Source organism: Toxotes jaculatrix, chromosome 4 (assembly GCF_017976425.1).
Source record: "Toxotes jaculatrix isolate fToxJac2 chromosome 4, fToxJac2.pri, whole genome shotgun sequence".
Lineage (NCBI taxonomy): Eukaryota > Metazoa > Chordata > Actinopteri > Toxotidae > Toxotes > Toxotes jaculatrix.
The window spans coordinates 27,349,440-27,367,495 of record NC_054397.1 but is presented as its reverse complement, the minus strand read 5'-3'; the positions used below and the strand labels follow the sequence as shown (position 1 = coordinate 27,367,495).

At 42.4% G+C, this 18,056-nt stretch overlaps 1 protein-coding gene across 1 annotated transcript; it reads right to left on the bottom strand.

The window, feature by feature from the left end:
• Nucleotides 1-1,298: 1,298 nt before the first annotated feature.
• On the bottom strand, nucleotides 1,299-14,998 carry vps37c (VPS37C subunit of ESCRT-I). The gene is made up of 5 exons (XM_041036743.1): nucleotides 14,524-14,998; nucleotides 14,016-14,125; nucleotides 11,266-11,437; nucleotides 9,082-9,164; nucleotides 1,299-7,513 (listed from the first exon to the last, which is right to left on the bottom strand). Exons 2-5 carry the CDS (start codon nucleotides 14,106-14,108, stop codon nucleotides 6,791-6,793), a joined length of 1,071 nt encoding a protein of 356 aa, XP_040892677.1. The 5' UTR covers nucleotides 14,109-14,125; nucleotides 14,524-14,998; the 3' UTR covers nucleotides 1,299-6,790.
• Nucleotides 14,999-18,056: the final 3,058 nt, after the last annotated feature.

The following is an 18,056-nucleotide window of genomic DNA, read 5'->3' as shown; positions in this document are numbered from 1 at the left end:
GTGACGTGATGAGACACGGTGGAGTTTTTAACCAGAGGCTGCAGAGTGAGGAGAGAAAAATGAAGGGATGGTGTGAAGAGAGAGAAGAAGGGACTAATGGCAGTGAAGGACGGTGGGTTAGTGAGGAACATGAGTGGAGATGTCCACAGAGACATGTGTCACTTAGTCCAGTGGATTACAGACAGATGAAAGCACCGTCACTGTGCAGCTGTCCACGCCTGTCCATTCACACCTGCACAGGTTCATGTCACAGGTTTCATAACTGTCAACATTTACATATGGACTTGTGAAGAAAGTAGCTGTTCATCTGTATCAAAACCTCACCAATTCAACCAAAAGTATGTGCAGGTAAAGGGTGAAAATGCTGGGCTTTTTAATTTGGGTATCGCGAGCCGTCAACAAGCTCGTCATCACATCACACAGTTCCTTCGTGCACAGACTACACACAGATCTGAATCTGATATGCACAGAGTCTGGAGACAGTTTGAGGCTGTTGCACTGAAATGATTTGTATCCATTTCTTCAGGATGTGAGAGCATCTTCATGCCTTTATCACAGACTGTGGCAACAGAGAGCTGCCAGGAAATGAGGGGAGAGAGATGGAACACAGGTCCACATAGTCTTAATTTATGTTTACAATCTATAATTTTTTCAATGTGATTATCTGTAGTGCAATTTTAAGACATTGCTCTGTTCTGTATGTCTGCTTTACAGATTGTTTATTCCCCTGAGGCAAATTTGTTATTTGTAATGTGACCTGTGTCCCTTAGTGAAGTGAATTTAAAGACGGGCTCCGTTCACTCCAGTGAGATCTAGTTTTGATTTTAGCCTTTGATCGTTTACCAGAAACACTGTACTCGACCTTCTCATTGGCTGAGCGTGGCTGCGGAGTCACTGCAGCACGTGTTGTGTGGGTGTGTGTGCAGTAGGTGTGATCGGTGCTGTATGAAAACTGGAGTTCACCGTCGAATCATTTTAAAGAATAAAGTCATTTTCTTCACAGACATTGAAAAACAGACTTGATCTGATAATAAATATTAAAGCAACAAATTTGCTTCAAAGTCACAATAAAATTGACATTCACTCTCTACTATTAAATTCATTCTTTTATTTTGATAGAATCTGCATTACCTGAGTCCAGTTTGTTCTCCATGCTATTGAATAAAAAGCACTTCGGTACTTGGAAATGAAGAGTCAGAACATTTGAATTTAGATCAACTTCAGTTTAATTATTCACAACCCCAAAAAATGAGAAAGAAAACAAAAAAAAGGCTCTTTAACAATCTACAGTCATTATCATCATATAATTCCTCAGCATCAGAAGAACAGATACATCCATCTGAATGTTTTTTTTTTTTCCCTCTGGATAATATTAATGCTAGACTATAATAGAACATCTCCCTTGTGCTTCTTCTAAAACACTGTAATACTATTATTACTGCCATCCTGTCTCTGGGACACCGGGGTCCCCAGGACAAACCCACTACATCAGCCTGTCACACTTGGAGTATTTTAGTATCATCATCTGAAGGGGATTCGCCTTTTTGTGTTGATGCAAAGCCAAGAGAAGCCAGCTGAGACACTGCTGTGTGTGTGTGTGTGTGTGTGTGTGTGTGTGGTGAATAAAAGTGGAGACTGAACACATGTGATACAGAAGTGAAGAGGATGGTGTGAGCACCATGAGCAGTACAGCAACAGGACATCAACAGGCCTTTTTATTCTTCATGCACATCATGTCCTGTGAGCAGATCAACACCTGACTCATCCTCACTGTGTATGTGTGTGTATGTGTGTGTGTATGTGTGTGTGTGTGGGGGGGGGGGGGGGCACACATGACAAACGCAGACTGTGTCAGTGTGTGAGGTGGTGCCATCGTGTGGAGCTGTGTGGCAGCAGCAGCAGACAGATCTCCTTTGGTTGTGTATTTGTTTGTGAACACGGTCTAGAAATGCCCCCCTTTGTAAAGAGTTTATAAATAGTTTTTTTTTAATTCACTTATATTTATAGATCATTTATAAGCTTGTGATAAGAACACACTGTGGGTTGGTATGTTGGCTGGTGTTCATCCTTTCAATCAGGTAATAATGCCACTATAACTGTTTGTAGTCCATTAATAAATGTTCACAGTCTCTCAGTTTCTAATAAGTCATCAGGTCTGCAGCTCGACGTTACAATCAGTTCATTTGTAAAGAAAGGTTTTTGGTCCAGACGGTCACAGAAAAGGAGGAGTGTTCCTGATCAAATGCCTGGGGATATAACAGGATATGGTCACGTCTTACCTGACCCTGGCTACATTTAATAAATGACATTTAACAAATGTCATTTTTTAAGAATGAAAAGTGTTTCATTATACTAAGTGATCTAATGATGTTAGGTGGGTCAGTGTCAAACACTCAGGTGTCTCCATGTACACCGACAGAAACAAAACAAGATCCTAACTATGACTCCCAAAGAGCTGGCTTTTACTTATTTACTTATTTAATATATGGTTTGGATACTAAACTGTCATTTTTGGAAGTCAGGGAGCTCCATGCTTCAGGGACTTCCTGTTTACATTACTGATTGCTCTTGATTGGACAGTGCTGTTTGCACACATGCATAAAGTCTTTACCAGCTGAGACATTGCTTAAGTTGTAACGGTGCAATCTGATTTAGTGACTCACTGGTGTGAAAGTGGCCTGCAGTCACAAAGAGCTTTACACAAACTGCATGATGAGTGTATGAAGAGCTGCTGCAACACAGTCCAGAGATTTTCCACAAGCTCGCACCAGAGAGCGCTCTTCTTATTCATGATGTCTAACCTAAAATGCTCCATGGATAAACTCATCTATCAAGCATCTGATAGTAATAATATAGTAATAGTAACTAATATACACAAGCAAACCACCATCACTCCCACTTCTTTTCTAAACATCCGTTCATCTGTTTTCCAAGACTAGACAGCAGAGGTCAGGTCAGCCCGTCAGAATGACACCCAACATCTGCCCACGTATCACAGCCTCTCAGTGTCCCTGTGCAGCCTGTGTATCAGTGATCCACAACTCCTTCTACAAACCTATTCTGAAATGCTGCTGATTGGCCATTTTCGTTTTTCCATATTTTATCTTGTTAGTACCATAACATGGATCCTGGTGGTAACTAACAGCTACAGAATTAGCTTTAGTGACAGAAAAGATGTCGTGAGATCAGTGATTGGCTAAAGCGACACACTGCAGTGATCCTGCAGCTGGGTTTTGCTGAGGTTCAGCCACCAATCATAACTCTGTTAGATGCTCCAGGAGCTAAAAGTTGCTTCTGACCAAAGAAGAAGTTTTCTCTGGGAAACAGTCTCTGACATGCAGCGTCATGAAATAAAAATGAACCGTCGATAAGACATGTGTGTGTTCCCGCTCTGTTACTTGTGTACATGGCAAACTGCCTTTCCTTCAATCGCACAACTGCTAACTGCTACGGCACAGCTACCGTCAAACTTTCTTCATCTTTACTAAATCTAATTTAATGGCCGATCTCAGTACTCCAAAAAAAACAACAACACTTAAGTGTTAATAGCAGTACAGTATTTTAGAGGCTGGGACCAATTTGGATTCAATTCAGTCACTTCAAGATCCAGTTTGTCTCATTGATGAAAGGACTATTGTGATGTTTTGAAACTTGATATGCTGACTTTCCAACATACAGCATGTATGTGACAACACTGGCACTTTATTTTGAAGACATGCCTCCTGACATTGTTACAGCACCACAGAATTCCCTCCCGTCCTCCCACTTCACTGCTGATGTTTTGAGCTGGGAGGACTGGGTTGCTACGACAACATATGGGCAGAGAATGTTTAACTGTATAACTGCTTTACAGCTAGTGATCATATTAATAAAGTGCTCTGAAGTAGCTGGGAGGAGGTGTAAAAGATAAAACATGATTAGTTAAATAAAGGTGTAATAGAAATTTAGTGAGGTGGCATCTGCCTCTAAAACATCATTAAGCGATCTCTCATCAACTATCTTGCATTTCCAGTGACATTACATTTTAATTTGATTCAATTGACACAGAACCGATCACCAACCTTTATATTTTCACTCCATTAAACTATACAGACTCGTGTTCTCACTGATAGTGTAAACTTATAGAAATAAAACAATTTTCTTCTGATAATCATTGTCAAGCATCAGTTCATGTTCAACAAGCAGGTGTGGAGAGGAGGCGAGCGATGGAGGGGAGGTGAGGAAGGACGAGGAAGAGGAGGCGATGAGGCGCGGGGGAGGATACAAACGAAGTAGGAACAAAGGAGTGAGACATAGTTTGGTTGCGTGTTGATTCAAACTGCCCTGTGGAGTCCACCATGTATCATCAAGTCAGGGTGTTACTACAGGACTGCAGTGCTCCTCACTCCCCCTACACATCTATCACACTATCTACATTTCATTGCTAACACCTCTAACACACATAAGACTTCTTCATTTCGCTGGCTCTCAGCACAAACCGACACACTTTACCAGCGGGGATTTGCATTTCTTGATACACAGGACTGGCTCAGTGCATTTGCTGGAAATGTTCTGATGCATCCAGGTCCCCCTGCACAAGTAACCCGAGCGTCTGAAAGGTGAGGAGAGCTTTAAGACTCTGAAATACTTTAATCCAGCTTGTACCATGTGTACTGGACAGGTGGGGAATCTAAGATGCCTAATGTATGTAAGAGCAAACATCTGCTTTCCACAGCAGCACGTTCTGCATGCGTTTAACCTAATACCCCCTTCTACTGTTGTACTGTATCATAGCTGAATACGGTACATACATGAAAGTCCAAATGGAGGATATGGTATGACAAACATACAGAGTGTTATTACAATGTTTTGGTATTTTTTTTAAAGCCTCTTTTAGCACACTGTGTTGGTTTTCCAACCAAACTCCATTCTCACCAGCCTGGTTTTCTGTCTTCAGAGAAACAAGCTCTGATAGAGCCACTGTCCAGGATCAACAGAGACCAAACACGGAGCTAAAAGAAAGCGAACTGGTTTATTTCTGTGACTTGAATGTGGGACAACATCCACTGTGGAAAGCACATGAAGGCTTAGAAAATGTGGTTTACTATAGTCTTTGGGTCATTTCCAAACCTGTTGCTGGGGCTGTCCAAACAGTTGCTCAAAGCCTGTGTAGTCCTGACACAAGACTGATATGTGGTTAACTGAGAGACATCTACAGCAGCTGTTGCCATGCCTCCTGCACAAAATGGAAATAAGCTGAGCTGAGCTTGGACGGCAAACACTGCTGACACAGCTCGGAGCTGCAGCGCTGTGCTATTGTCAGTTTGTTTGACAACAAACAACAGTATCAGTACCAACAGTATCAAGGCTCAGTCACACCAGCATTAATCGGCAAGTTCAAACCCCACTTTTCCAAAACTGACCAATAGCATCCTGCCTGGACGGAGCTGACACCATCCAGGTTTATTGAAGCTTGGCTTGTCGGAGCATGAACTGCTCCACAACAGAGACCTGGTTTACACTTCTTGTCCTGTTAGCAACTGAGCTGACGAGCTTGTTTAGCTTGGAGAGCTTTTTTTTTTTTCTCTGTTCTTGTGAAATGATGAACATTCCTGAGAAGAAAACACCGGGGGGGTGGGGGTGGTACACAACTGTTGTTCCCTGTGTGTTAGCGGTTAGCTCGTCAGCTACAGTAGTCCACCAGCTTAGCCCTGTGAGTAGTCACTATGTCTCCAAGCCTGAACCAAACATACTTGGCTGTGCCACCCTGTGGTGTGAGCAGGGGCCTTTAGAGTGATGGAGAGGGACACTCCATCCAGGGATGATGCTAACTTCCTCTGTCAACATTAAACTCAAGGAAACAAAACAAAGCAGTGTTATTATCTTTGGTTAAACAAAATAAAGGGTGACTTGGTTTGTGGAGCCACTGGTGATTCTTCTGCCCACTGTCCACAGGTAATTGTGCATCATGAAATTCAGCCTGCCACTCTCATCACCTGACACATTTCTGTTTGGAGTGGGTACGTGTCTGGAAGAGCGGATTAAAGGAGGCAGCTACAGCTGTGAATACGGTTCCCTCACAAGCCCTGCATCTCAAATGAACCTAATATTACGGCCATACTGTGTGAAAGCCATTGACTTTTCTATCTTAACTGCATTTTACGAGCCCTGCGGTGATGAGACTGGGACATGGACCTTCCATTATCAGCTGTTTCTCAGTGCAGACTGTGCTGATGAATAACAATGTGAAGCAAGACGGACTCTGGTAACAAAGCTACTGGACACTGACGTAGTGTTACAAAGACTGATTTCTGTCATGTATTTGTCTTAAGGGGGAGTGCACTTGTGTGTTTATAAGGTCTTTCTGATTGCCAAATAGCAACACACACACACTTGAAATGGAAGAGGGGGAAGGAGGGAGTGATGGGAAAAGTGAGTGTATGAAGGGCCAGATACAAGTGTTTGAACATTTAAACACAACGCAACAACCTGAGACTAGTGTGGGGGAGTTGGTGGGTTGTAGGGTGACAGAGAAAGGGAAAAGGACTGAGAGAAAGACAGAGAGATCAACAGACTGATATTTAGAGAAAGAGAAATAGTGCAACAAAGATAAGTAAAGCGAGACACCTCTTCAATCTGGGAGCATGGGAGACATGGGAAGGGGGAGGGTAGAAAAGGTAAAAAGACAAGAGGAGGACAAGGAATTAGGGTAAGGAGAGAGAGTTCAGGGAGGAAGGGAGGAGAAAAGGGTGAGACAGCAAAGAAGGGAAGAATTGAGAAGAAGAATTGAGACAAAGGAGCAGTAGTGCTTTCAGGAGTACGGCTGCGGAACTCCATATCCTGGTCTGTAGAGGGGCCTCCCCGTGGGTGACTGAGGATTGGCATAGGCGGGCCTGACAGGGTAGCTGTAGCCGCCATAGCTGTAGGAGGCCGGATAGGGTGCGGGGCCACTCTGGGGGTGGCTTGGGGTGTACTGGCCGAATGCTGAGCCCGGGTGTGGGGTAGGGAAGGAGGGCTGGGTCGGGTAAGGACAGGTGGCTGAAGCCGGAGGCCCAAAAGCTGGCCTGGGGCCGGAGTAGCTCCCTGCTGGGGTGAATGGTGAGCTGGAACCAGGGTACGGAGGGAACTGTGACGGGGGGTTGGTTGGGCCAGAGCTTGCTGCCGCCGCTGCAGGGGGTGGGTTGGGTGGTGAGACAGGGTACGGGCTATAGGGGAGGCCACCAGCAGAGGAGGCTGGCTGAGAGGCGTTTTGGTAAGTGGAGGACTGAGGTTTGGAGTTCGGCTGCTGTTGATTTGTCGTCGTCGATGTTGTTGTCTGTTGATTCCATGGTGAGGGCGTGGCAGCGGCGGGGTCCTGGCTGATGCCTGCTGATGATGTCATGGCAGTGGGATTGCCATCCCTCCTCTGTCGCAGGATCTCCTGGAGTTTCTCTATCCGCACCCGTCTTTTGTGAGCGAGGGAGCGCAGGGAGAGGAAGCGGTCAAGGAAGGAGTCCAGCGGCAGAGAACCCTCCAGAAACTCATCAGCTAGAGCCTGCAGACAGACACACACATCCAGTAACAGTCAAAAAATAACTCCCTCCAACTTCTCAAACTGGCCGCTGACTGTCGAACAGGCGGTTCCCTAAAAAGCTGGGACAGTTGCAGACTGCCCTTCATATGGAATAGGATCTGGCGTTGTTGTTCCCTGTGTGTTAGCGGCACGGCGCCGCTCATTGAGTTACAGGGATTTAAATGACATCCAGCAGCACCACAGGGAAAAGTTGTGAAAAGCTCAAATTTAAGCAAATGTCCTCTAATGCAGTGCGAGTGACATCCAGGCCAGACCCAGCCACACTCATTTTAATGCCCACAGAAACTAAAGCACAGATTTGTTTATTACTCCACCGCACCAGAGGAGTGGGTTGTCCTTAGTACATCCATAGTGAGGATCATTTCCTGCACAGATACAGGAGCACAGGTGCCGATCAGACTTGTTAGCTTGGACATCAGTCTTGTATTTAAACAGTTTCAACAACATGTACTGTGTTAAAAAGAGACTACAAACTAAGTCATTCTGTATTCAGTAAAGAAAAAGCGCAACAGGAAATGAACTAACTACTCAGTCAGTGGCATGATGCAGCTTCATAAGAGGCCACAGTCAAGTCGGTTTTATTTATATAGCACCAAAAAAATCCTTACCGGTCTTAGGTCTTATTATGACTAATACTTTGTATCTGACTGCAACTGTTCAGCCGTCTCTGTCCTCAGAACCAGCCGTCTGTTAACTGAAAGGACAGAGGCCGGCCAAACTATCCTCACCAGGCTGACTCAGATCTGAAGTTTACTGGGTAAACTTTCAGGTAGGCTGCATGAAGATTATACAGGAAGAAGAAATGTTTTCAGCTTAAACAGCTGGGGCCACAAAAAGTTTCTGACCTAAAATTAGACTCCTGAGATCCTGACATGATTATAATTTACACAGCGCAGGAACATTATACTATATGAATTCAATGCATCACATAGAGCTTCCAAACAGGAAGAGTTTCATAGACAACTGAGATGAAACAGTTTTAAAACAAAGAGTCTCTGCTTTCTTCCAACACAGAGCCACATGAAGACGTGTGCCACCATGCTGTAAATGTCAAACAGCCATAACACCTGACAGAGGAGCCAGACAGCACGTGAGTTAAGGAAGGAAACACCTCTGCCTCCGTACCATAAAAGAATATGGTGTGAGACTGCTGCTAATGTCATAATATTAGCAGAACAAGCAACCAGCCGCTGTCATGGCATGGAGTCTCTGGCTGTTTGAGCACTGTCATGTGTTTGCAGCTCTTAAACTAGTCAGTGTCACGTGTGTCTGCATTACCCTCATTCCAAGGTGATGACAGGATTATTATTCAGCAGTTTGTTACTTTGACCTCCTTACAATTGCTTCTGCCTCATATTTATGGCCTACTAACTGAAGGTACTGTGCTAATATTGTCAGCTGTTGAAAATGCGAAATGGAAATATACTGATAAAAATCTGCTTTGAGCCAAATACAAACACTTAATACATATGCATAAGCATCCGTTACACATTTTCTGAGTGTGAGTGTGTGAGTTGTTTAACAGTGACCTCTGACTCTGCCTCCGTTTTGCTGCCCTCTGTTTGTAGTCTGGACAACAACGCCTCTGGAGACACCTGACCCACCATCCCATCTGAGGAAGAAGAGTAGAACATAGAGTCAGAGAGAGAGAAAGAGAAAGAGAGAGAGAAAGAGAGAGAGAGAGAGAGAGAGAGAGAGAGAGAGAGAGAGAGAGAGAGAGAGAGCATGATAAAAATAGACTTCAGCACAGGAAAAACTGGTTCTGTTCATCCAGGTGACTGTTCAGACAAGACACACAGGTCTCTGAATGTTGGACGGTTCCTTTAAATCCCCAAGCACACAGGTGAGTAAAAAGCACCTAAACAGCAGCTGAAGATCTTGTATTTATTGTCCTGCTGTGCCTGACGTGTTGAGGTTGCTGTGGTGATGTAGTAGAGTGTGGTCAGTGAACTGTGAAATCACTGTCAGTTGTGGTTACAGCTGCAACAGTGTGTAATGCCAACCACACCCACCACTGATGCTGGCTGCTACTAATGAATATTCCACATCCAATTCATTCTTATATTTGCCAATCAGTCTTCTCCTCTTCTCCCTTTTTTTTAACAGAACATAATGCAGAAAAAGAAGCTGAGGGTCATTTAGAAATGGTGTCATCACACAGTTTCTCCAGCAGAGCTCGCTCCCGCTTCACTGTTTACACAGCTCTCTCAGCACTGACTGCAGCACATGCAGCAGAGGACACGTCACAGCTGAGCAGACGCTGGTGACGGGTCAAACAGTGTCTTCACACTAAGTTGCAAACAGGTTTGTGAAATACATTGCTAGAAAGTCAATAAACAATGACCCCATCATTTCTACTTTTCAATATGACTGTAACATAACCCTGATAACTGCCGTGTCACTCATGATTATCTTTTCTTGTTAGCGAGATAGCTAGCCAGCTATACTTTCTCAGCACAGACATTACTGACTTTTGACTTCACACTGTGTTGTTACCTAGTTGGTAAGATGCAATACTGGAAAATAAATAAACAACGCCCCCATCTTTTACTCTCCTGTGACAATCGTCATATTATCAGGTTCATTTGCTAAATTAGCTAGCTTGCTAACCATTTGCTAATACGTGAGCATCTTAGCCCATTCTGCCTATACGCTATAACATTAGTGGTAGTGTAACCAATAATCTTAAAGGTTCATGTTGGTGAATCTACAGTCAGATGTTGGCAGTATTTCTCTCACATACACTCTAAATATATGGTGCCACTGTTTTTCAGCGTTGTCTATTTTTAAATATTCAAAATGTATTCACCATGATCAAACCCAGAAATGCTATCATATAAATATATATATAGCTGAATATCAAAGTCAAGTTTGTGCAATTTCTGAAGTACGATTTGAGTTATGAACCACGATGTGAAAGGCCACACACACATGCATTAATAACTGCTATTTGCCCACGATTTATCATGTTAACAAACTTAGTGAGTATGAACAGGATGCAGTGCCGATGCCTCTGCTGAGTGTAATCTGGACTGCTCTAACACAAATTGAGTTATTACCAACTTCCTGCTCAGCCCCGCCCTTGGTAATGGTTTCTGGTTGGACCGATGTTGCCCATTTATAATATTATTGTGCACCTCCGTCTCAGTCTAATGAACCTATCAACAGAAGACTGGAAAGATCCTAAGTGGAAACTTTAAGGCGTCACAATCAAAACAGGACAGTCGCTTGAAAACTAAGCACAAGATTTTTTTTTATTATTCCAAGTATGGGAAATGTTCTTAGCAGGGCCTAATGCTGGAGAGGATATGGGGAACAAGTAGATAATTATACTGACTCACAATTTTTATGTCCAGAATTAACACCCTTTTGGGAAGAGTTAAAAGAATTTCTGAAACTAGAATATATTTTGGTTTCTAATTTACTGTGAAAGATTAAACCAGCTGACACGTATCTCTTTATATATTGTGACCAGGACATGGAAACAGCCAAATCCACCAAAAACTAAACTCATGGCTATTACCAACAAAACTAATGTTGGACGTTGAAAGTTTAACCATTACAATCAGAGAATACAGGAAATGGAATAAGATTAACCTAAAGATAGACTCTGTAAAATAACATATTATTTCAATCTTGTCCAAGATTTGCAATAAACAGTCACAGTCCCAATGTCCCCCTCTTCCCACCCCCAGCTAAACCCCCACCCCCACCTCTCACGGAGCAGTGTTGTCTGTAGGTTTCTCTGACGGCCTCTAGCTGAGAGTATCTCTCCACCAGCACCTCCTTCTGAGACTCCAGACGAGGCTTCATGTCCAGGTTTTGTTCGGCCAGGCTGCGATTTGATGCCAGAGCCATCTCTCTCTCCAGCTGGATGTTCTGGATCTGGAGTGGAGGAAGAAAGGCACACAGAAGGATTATCATTTTATAGTTTGCAAATATCATTTTTTGGGTTGAATGAAAGTGCCAAAAGCTGGCATCAGATCAGATTAAGCATCTTGATTACTCATTTTATGATCAGATAGTTTCTGATTTAAATCTGAATTTTGCCACCTTTAGACAACTTAATTTTGCTAAATTTCTCTTTAGATATTTGAGAACTGACTTCGTTTGACGCAAAAAGGAACTGTGAACACCCAGAACTTGGGTATCTTATTAATAGTAGTATAATTTTGAACACCATCCAGTCCTTGTATGTAGAAGACATGGGGGGGCAACTCTTAAGGACTAATGAACAGTGATTTCACATGGGAAATAAATGTTAGAAAAGCTAGTTTAAAATGCTTTTGATGTGAAATATTAATGCAATCACAGGGGTAAGCATGTCGACAGACCTTTTCAGACATGGATTACACAACTGCTGTGTTGAGTTACTCGTTCAAGTGATGGCTTCTTGTAACATACAGTAGGTGTCTGTTACATAAATGTTCCTCTCAGCTTCATTCAGACATGACAGGGTGTTACAGAGAGAAACTAAATGCTCTGTGACATTTGGCACCTGGTGCTCAGAGGGAGCAGAGTCACAGTTTGAAAGTAATAATACGAAGGACATGGAGTGTTTTCACTTCCCTCACAGGCTGCAGCACTGATGGACTTTAAAGTCCACCTGAAATAAAATGTCATGTTTTTTTGCCTGCTACAGTATAACATATCTCCTTTGTTCTCCTTTGAGGAAAAAAAAAAACCAGACCAAAAGGCAGAAATTTATATTTTATATTTTTTGATTTTATGATGATGCCCCTAGTTTGTATTAATTAGAAAACAAAACAATGTTGCGTATCTGTCTACATAGATGGAGACCTTTTTAGGATACAGCCAACCAAATGTTGCATAAAGCAGTAGGGTCAGCGTTGTATAATAGTCAGAGCACACAGTCGGACTGAACCAGACAGCAGCCTGATACACAAGAGACACAAACTCAACAACAACCCACACTGGCTTCTCTGCAAAAGGCTTCTTCTTATCTAACTTGCAAACATGAACACTTCTTATCCCATGGTATAGCTTGCTGAACGAGCCAGTGACCTGCTAACGTCAGTTTGTAAGTTAGACAGCTAATCAGACAGCTCCTCAGCTACAGAACAGTAAACGCAACATCATGTAAATATAACAGCACTTCTGTCTGGTTAGAAGTTGGTATGGTCCTCAGTCTCCAACACCATTAACAACACGCTGCCCCTGATGTGTAGCTACACAAGTTTGTTTACTCTGGTTCCAACAGTGTAACACCAGCACTGTCAGCTTCTGTCAATCAAACACAGACACACCCCTTCAGCCCTCAGCCAGCTGAGATAAAAAGGAGTATTTCTGGTATTTACTCGACGTTTTTTCTTTCTATTAACAATAATGACCTGCCAAGTCCCACCTTAAATTTTTAAGCCTGTAGTTTCCCATCTTTTTGGGTCTAAATGATTAATAGGGACAAAAATGTCTGGTATTTCTCCAATATTGAGCAAGAGCACTATAAACTGCAACTGCGAAACAACTGCAATATAATGCAACTGGGCATTTGTCCGTGTCAAAGTACGTCCACTAAAAGTGCTTGGTCTTGTCACTGATAGGCTCAGATTGTTATTATAAGTGTCAGAGAACATTATGGAAAAGATCCCTACAGAGACAGAACTATAACTTAAAGAGTAAGATCCTTTTTGTTTACCCTGAAACAGCCAGTATATCATTCTGTTCAAAGCCACAAAAACAGTCATTTTACTTCACAGAACACAGAAGGGCTGTAAGCAGTGTGTCTGGTCACAAACCCTGTTATCTGAAAATTTTTATGTTGATCTTAGTGAATGATTCTGTCATATTTTTTCTTATGTTTATGTTTGGATACTGAAAGATTTACAGTTGGACACCAACACTGCTTCAGGTCTCCCCAGTGGTTACTGAAACCAAGCATTACTAACTTCCTCCCACCCAGGCTGTCAAAATAATTAACCTCTTATTTTGAAGGAGTCCTCTTTCTCAATATATGCAGATGATGCAACATCAGCACCTCCAGTGTCTGAGTTAGGCAAGTTTTAAATCACAAGTTAAAATTAGCGGTTCAAAGCACAACCGGTAATTAATTCTGAAAGTATCTAAAACAAGTAGCATAGTGTTTGGAACAAATTACTCATCATGTTCAAGACCTCCATATAAATGATGTGCTCATTAATCAGGCTGAAGAAGCCAAGTATTGTCCCCCTGTCCATAAGTATATGGACACCATGAAGAATCGCTGCTGTGATACAAACAAACTCGTCTGGGGGGTTTTAATTCCTTAGTATGACAGTTTGAGTGGTTTGGGTAATGGGATTTTAGCCACACTGAGAGGCTCAACCAACCTAACTTCCTGCAAGATTCCAAGCCCCATAAATCAAATCCCTGATTTCTCAGAGAGGCCTTTCACGTGAAAGCAGAGCTTCTTTAACGGCCAGACTGGAAAAAAGAAGTCAAATGGAAAGTGAGGCGTCATTTTTACCTCGTCAGACTCCAGAGCCATAGACTCCACCCTCTCCGGATTGTCCAGGAGCTCCTGTAGCTCTGATTGGTTAAGGTCCTGGAGCTTCTCCATTTGATTTGCCAGGATGGCTTTCCGTCACAAAGGAACCAGGAAATAACAGTTAAAAACAATGTTTGGGAAAAGAAAGTGAACAGTCAGAGGCCTAACTTCTGAATTTTTATGTTTAACACGAGTAGATCCTTATTAGTCACTATAATACCTGGCCATGGCTAACAACTTAAAACAAAACAAATAATGTCACAGCTGCTCCCTCATAAAGTTCCCACTGTGTATGTGGTCTATAACAAATGTGGGAATTTTTTTACTAGCACAAGTGGTAGTAAGACATTTAGACTGTTGGCTAATAGCTAGCTAGCTTATTTAAGTCATCCTATAGGCATACAGAGGAGGTGGATTACAGCAGGCCACGAAGCAGAACAAGCTGTTCACTGAGAACAGAAAAGGCTGAAAATGAGCTGGCACTTACACGATGCTAGCAAACCAAATCCCGTCTGACACTGCGCCGCGGTGACATCCAACACCACCTCTCTGTTTCCACTGACAGCTGACGTGACACGGCCTCGGGATCTCCGACCTGGCCTCACTCAGTCCGGCTCAAATAAAACCCGCCGACTCGATAAGCTAGCTAGCTACTCGGCGACGTCCGGTCTCAACTGACGGTTCCGCGTTGAGCGATCTGATGACAACAACAGTCGGTATGATCGCAATGTCAGGCACTCAGCCACCGTCAACTTCGAGGGAAGCCCAGCCGTTTGGCGATCAAAAACGGAGCCCAGAATAACGGCGCTCGGTCCCAACGACCACAGCCACACGCCTCTGTGTCCCGATAAATCTTACTTCACTGAACACACGACCACGTTCGACAGAATGTGTTAGAAAAGCGCCAAATATTCGCTAAAAATAAGAAAGTTTCACTCTACACTGACAGAAACCGCCGCCATTTTAGGAACCATCCACGTTCCGTGGTTAGTGGGGGTGTTCGTACAAAACTAAAATATTCTCAAACAATACTGGCGAACTGAAATGAACACCTGACTTAAACATTTAAAATACTTTCTTTGATTTAAAGGTTTACTAATATATCTGGCAGTTATTATTTCAACTGTGGCCGTTTTCCCTCCGCTGTCCCCTATATTGCAGAGTAATGGTGCGGTCCGGTGTTCAGCTGATATAAGGAAAATCCCTACAGTATGTGACGGTAATGTTCCAGCTGCTGCTGCCAGTGTCCCTCCAACACTGCTGTCAGTGGATGAATATCTGTCACCCTGCCGAGCTGCAGGAGCTGCCGCCACCACCAGGACCAGACTCCGTCAGAACCGGAGAAATGAGAGGACAGAGAGTGGGCTCAGATAGAACAAACAACGGTACCACCCTCAGATGAGGCTCCAGTTATAAAGGCTTAATGAATTGTGATCAATGGCTGTATTAATAGTTAATACATTAATCCACATTCATGGATCAGTCATTAACATTTACAGCTGCAGAACTGGTGGATTATTGTAGAACACTATTAATGATTCATTAACATTTATAAATTCAGGTGACTGTCAAACTGATGACCCTTAATTAATGTCATGCTAACACTTACAACTGCAGACCTGATGACTTATTAGACAGTGTGAAACTCACCGTACCATTAAAGGTTTAACTGCATTGTTACTGAGCAGAAATACACATTTCCACGTTATGACCAAAACATCAGATTAAAGCAAGACACACAGATGGACGATAGTTACTGTTCAGGCAAGAGACAGGGAACTTCTTCACTTCACCATGTCATAAAAACAGCTCTTACAGCCAGTCAGACTGTTAATGACACAGACACGTTGATAAATGTTCTGTTATAATAACTCTGCTGCTGTAAATATTAATGATTTGTTTCTAGATGGAGTTTGGTCTAGATGTCCACAGGCCTCTTCCAGAGGATCAATGGTCAAACAGTCCATTGAACAGGTCTCCCAGGTAAATTCAAGAGATAAAAAGTCTGGAGGAGGATTTGCCACAACTTGGCAACCCAGAAGCTTAGGTTTTCATTTGGGAAGCTGAAATGATTCCAATTGGATATTTAGCAATTTGGCAAGAATCCAGTCAGTATAAATGATGAAAATTGCAGTTATTAGAAGGTATAGTTGTATTTGGTTTTGGTGGCACCAGGAGCAGCTTTAACGGTTTTTGTAGGCAATAAGAACTTCTTGTATACTCCCTTTATGTAGCTTTGGAGGTTTTTAGCCCATCACAAGAATTAATTAATTAATTCTGGTAGAAAGACAGAAAAACACTTATGTATCTGCTACTGATGACTGATGTACTGGTATTGGTCTTTACTAAATACTGTGGTTTGCAGGAAGGCTTTAAACACAAAAACCACAGGAATACACAGACAACAATGAACAAATAGTTCATCAGCAATAATATCAGCAATATATAAAACTACAGTGTTTGTAAAAACATTTCAAATAACAGCAACAGATTGAGCCAAAGATAAACACTTCTGCTATCATGAATTAAGGATAATAATTGAAGGAAATGATTTATACAGTCACATCCAAGTACAGTTCAGCTCTTTGAGTGATTATGCAGAAAGTTTGAAGTTAATACATTTTGTGGTAATTGAAAATTTCACATCAGCACTGTCCGAAAAAATGGACAACATCAGCCTGTGTACAGCCACCCGCTAATTGATCCTGATTTGGCCCCTCAGACTACTGTCTCTTTCCCAAGATGCAGAAGGAGCTTATTGGTCACCATTTTGACAGTGATGATGGCATCATCGCTGCTGTGGACCACCTCCTGGAGGTCTGAGACACCGACTTCTACAAAGAAGAGATCGGTATGCTCCATGACCACAGGACTAAGTGTGTAAAAGTAGGATATAGGATATGTTGAAAACTAACTGCGCTAGGTTTTCTAAAACTGACTCCTTCTACCTTTGGCCACAAACTTATCAATCATCCCTTATATATTCAGAGATTCAGCCTCTCAGTGGTAGGAGTAGCATTCAGGTGCCATAGTAAGAACATACAGTAAGGAACACTGCCAGACCTTTTCACTGATGGCATCAGGATTTGATTCACAGTTTATCAATCACAGTGTCTGCAATTGTGTGATAGCCTATTTTTGAGTGTGATAGTTGTCACAGGCAGTTGGCAATCATGCATCTGAACAGCTAATGTAACATGTAAATGAAGGATAAATGGTAAATATCAAGGGAACATTAGTGTAGTTCCGGAGCAGGAAGTGAAACAGCACTTCTTAAAATCTGCTGTTTGACTGAAGGCCTGTTAACATGGTGCTGTGTGTCCTGAGCAGGGTGGAAGCTGCTCTTTGGTTGGCTGCACAGGCTCTGTCATGGAAACACCTGGAACATTTCTGTCTAAATAGTCACAGGTCGTAGGATGGAGAAACACCATCAGTCTTAGAGACAGTTTATTGCTTCACAACAGTTCAGGCTATGTGACTCAGACACGTATTTTTGCACATACAGAGTGTGGACACAATAACAGCAACACCTGTATACACTACACCATAATATATTATACCGTGCAGTAAATGCCCTCTATGCGAGGCTGATACAGTAAGGTTTAGTGTAAGGGGTTTGTTATCTTGTCCTCTCCCAGTTTACATGCAGAGGTACAAACTATGAAGACCATGTGATACAGCAACAAGCTCCTGTTTCAAAACTGATCACTGAACTGAAAAATACAGAGATGCATGTCAGTGCCCTCCCTGATCTTAATATTCTTTATGATATTTGATTTGTTATAAAATTATACAAAAATGTAAAACATTACAAAACACCACAAGAATACAAAATACAGAAGGGTATGTACAGTATGTGTCACCAAGATAACCAATAGCCATTAAAAGGCTGCTTGTGTGTGTGTTTTTGTTTGTTTGTTTTTTAATACATATATTTGCTATGGGTAAAACAATATGCACAGATTCAGAAAGCGCAAGTTTGCCAATAGATTCCATTTAAATTTTTACTGTCTTTTATTG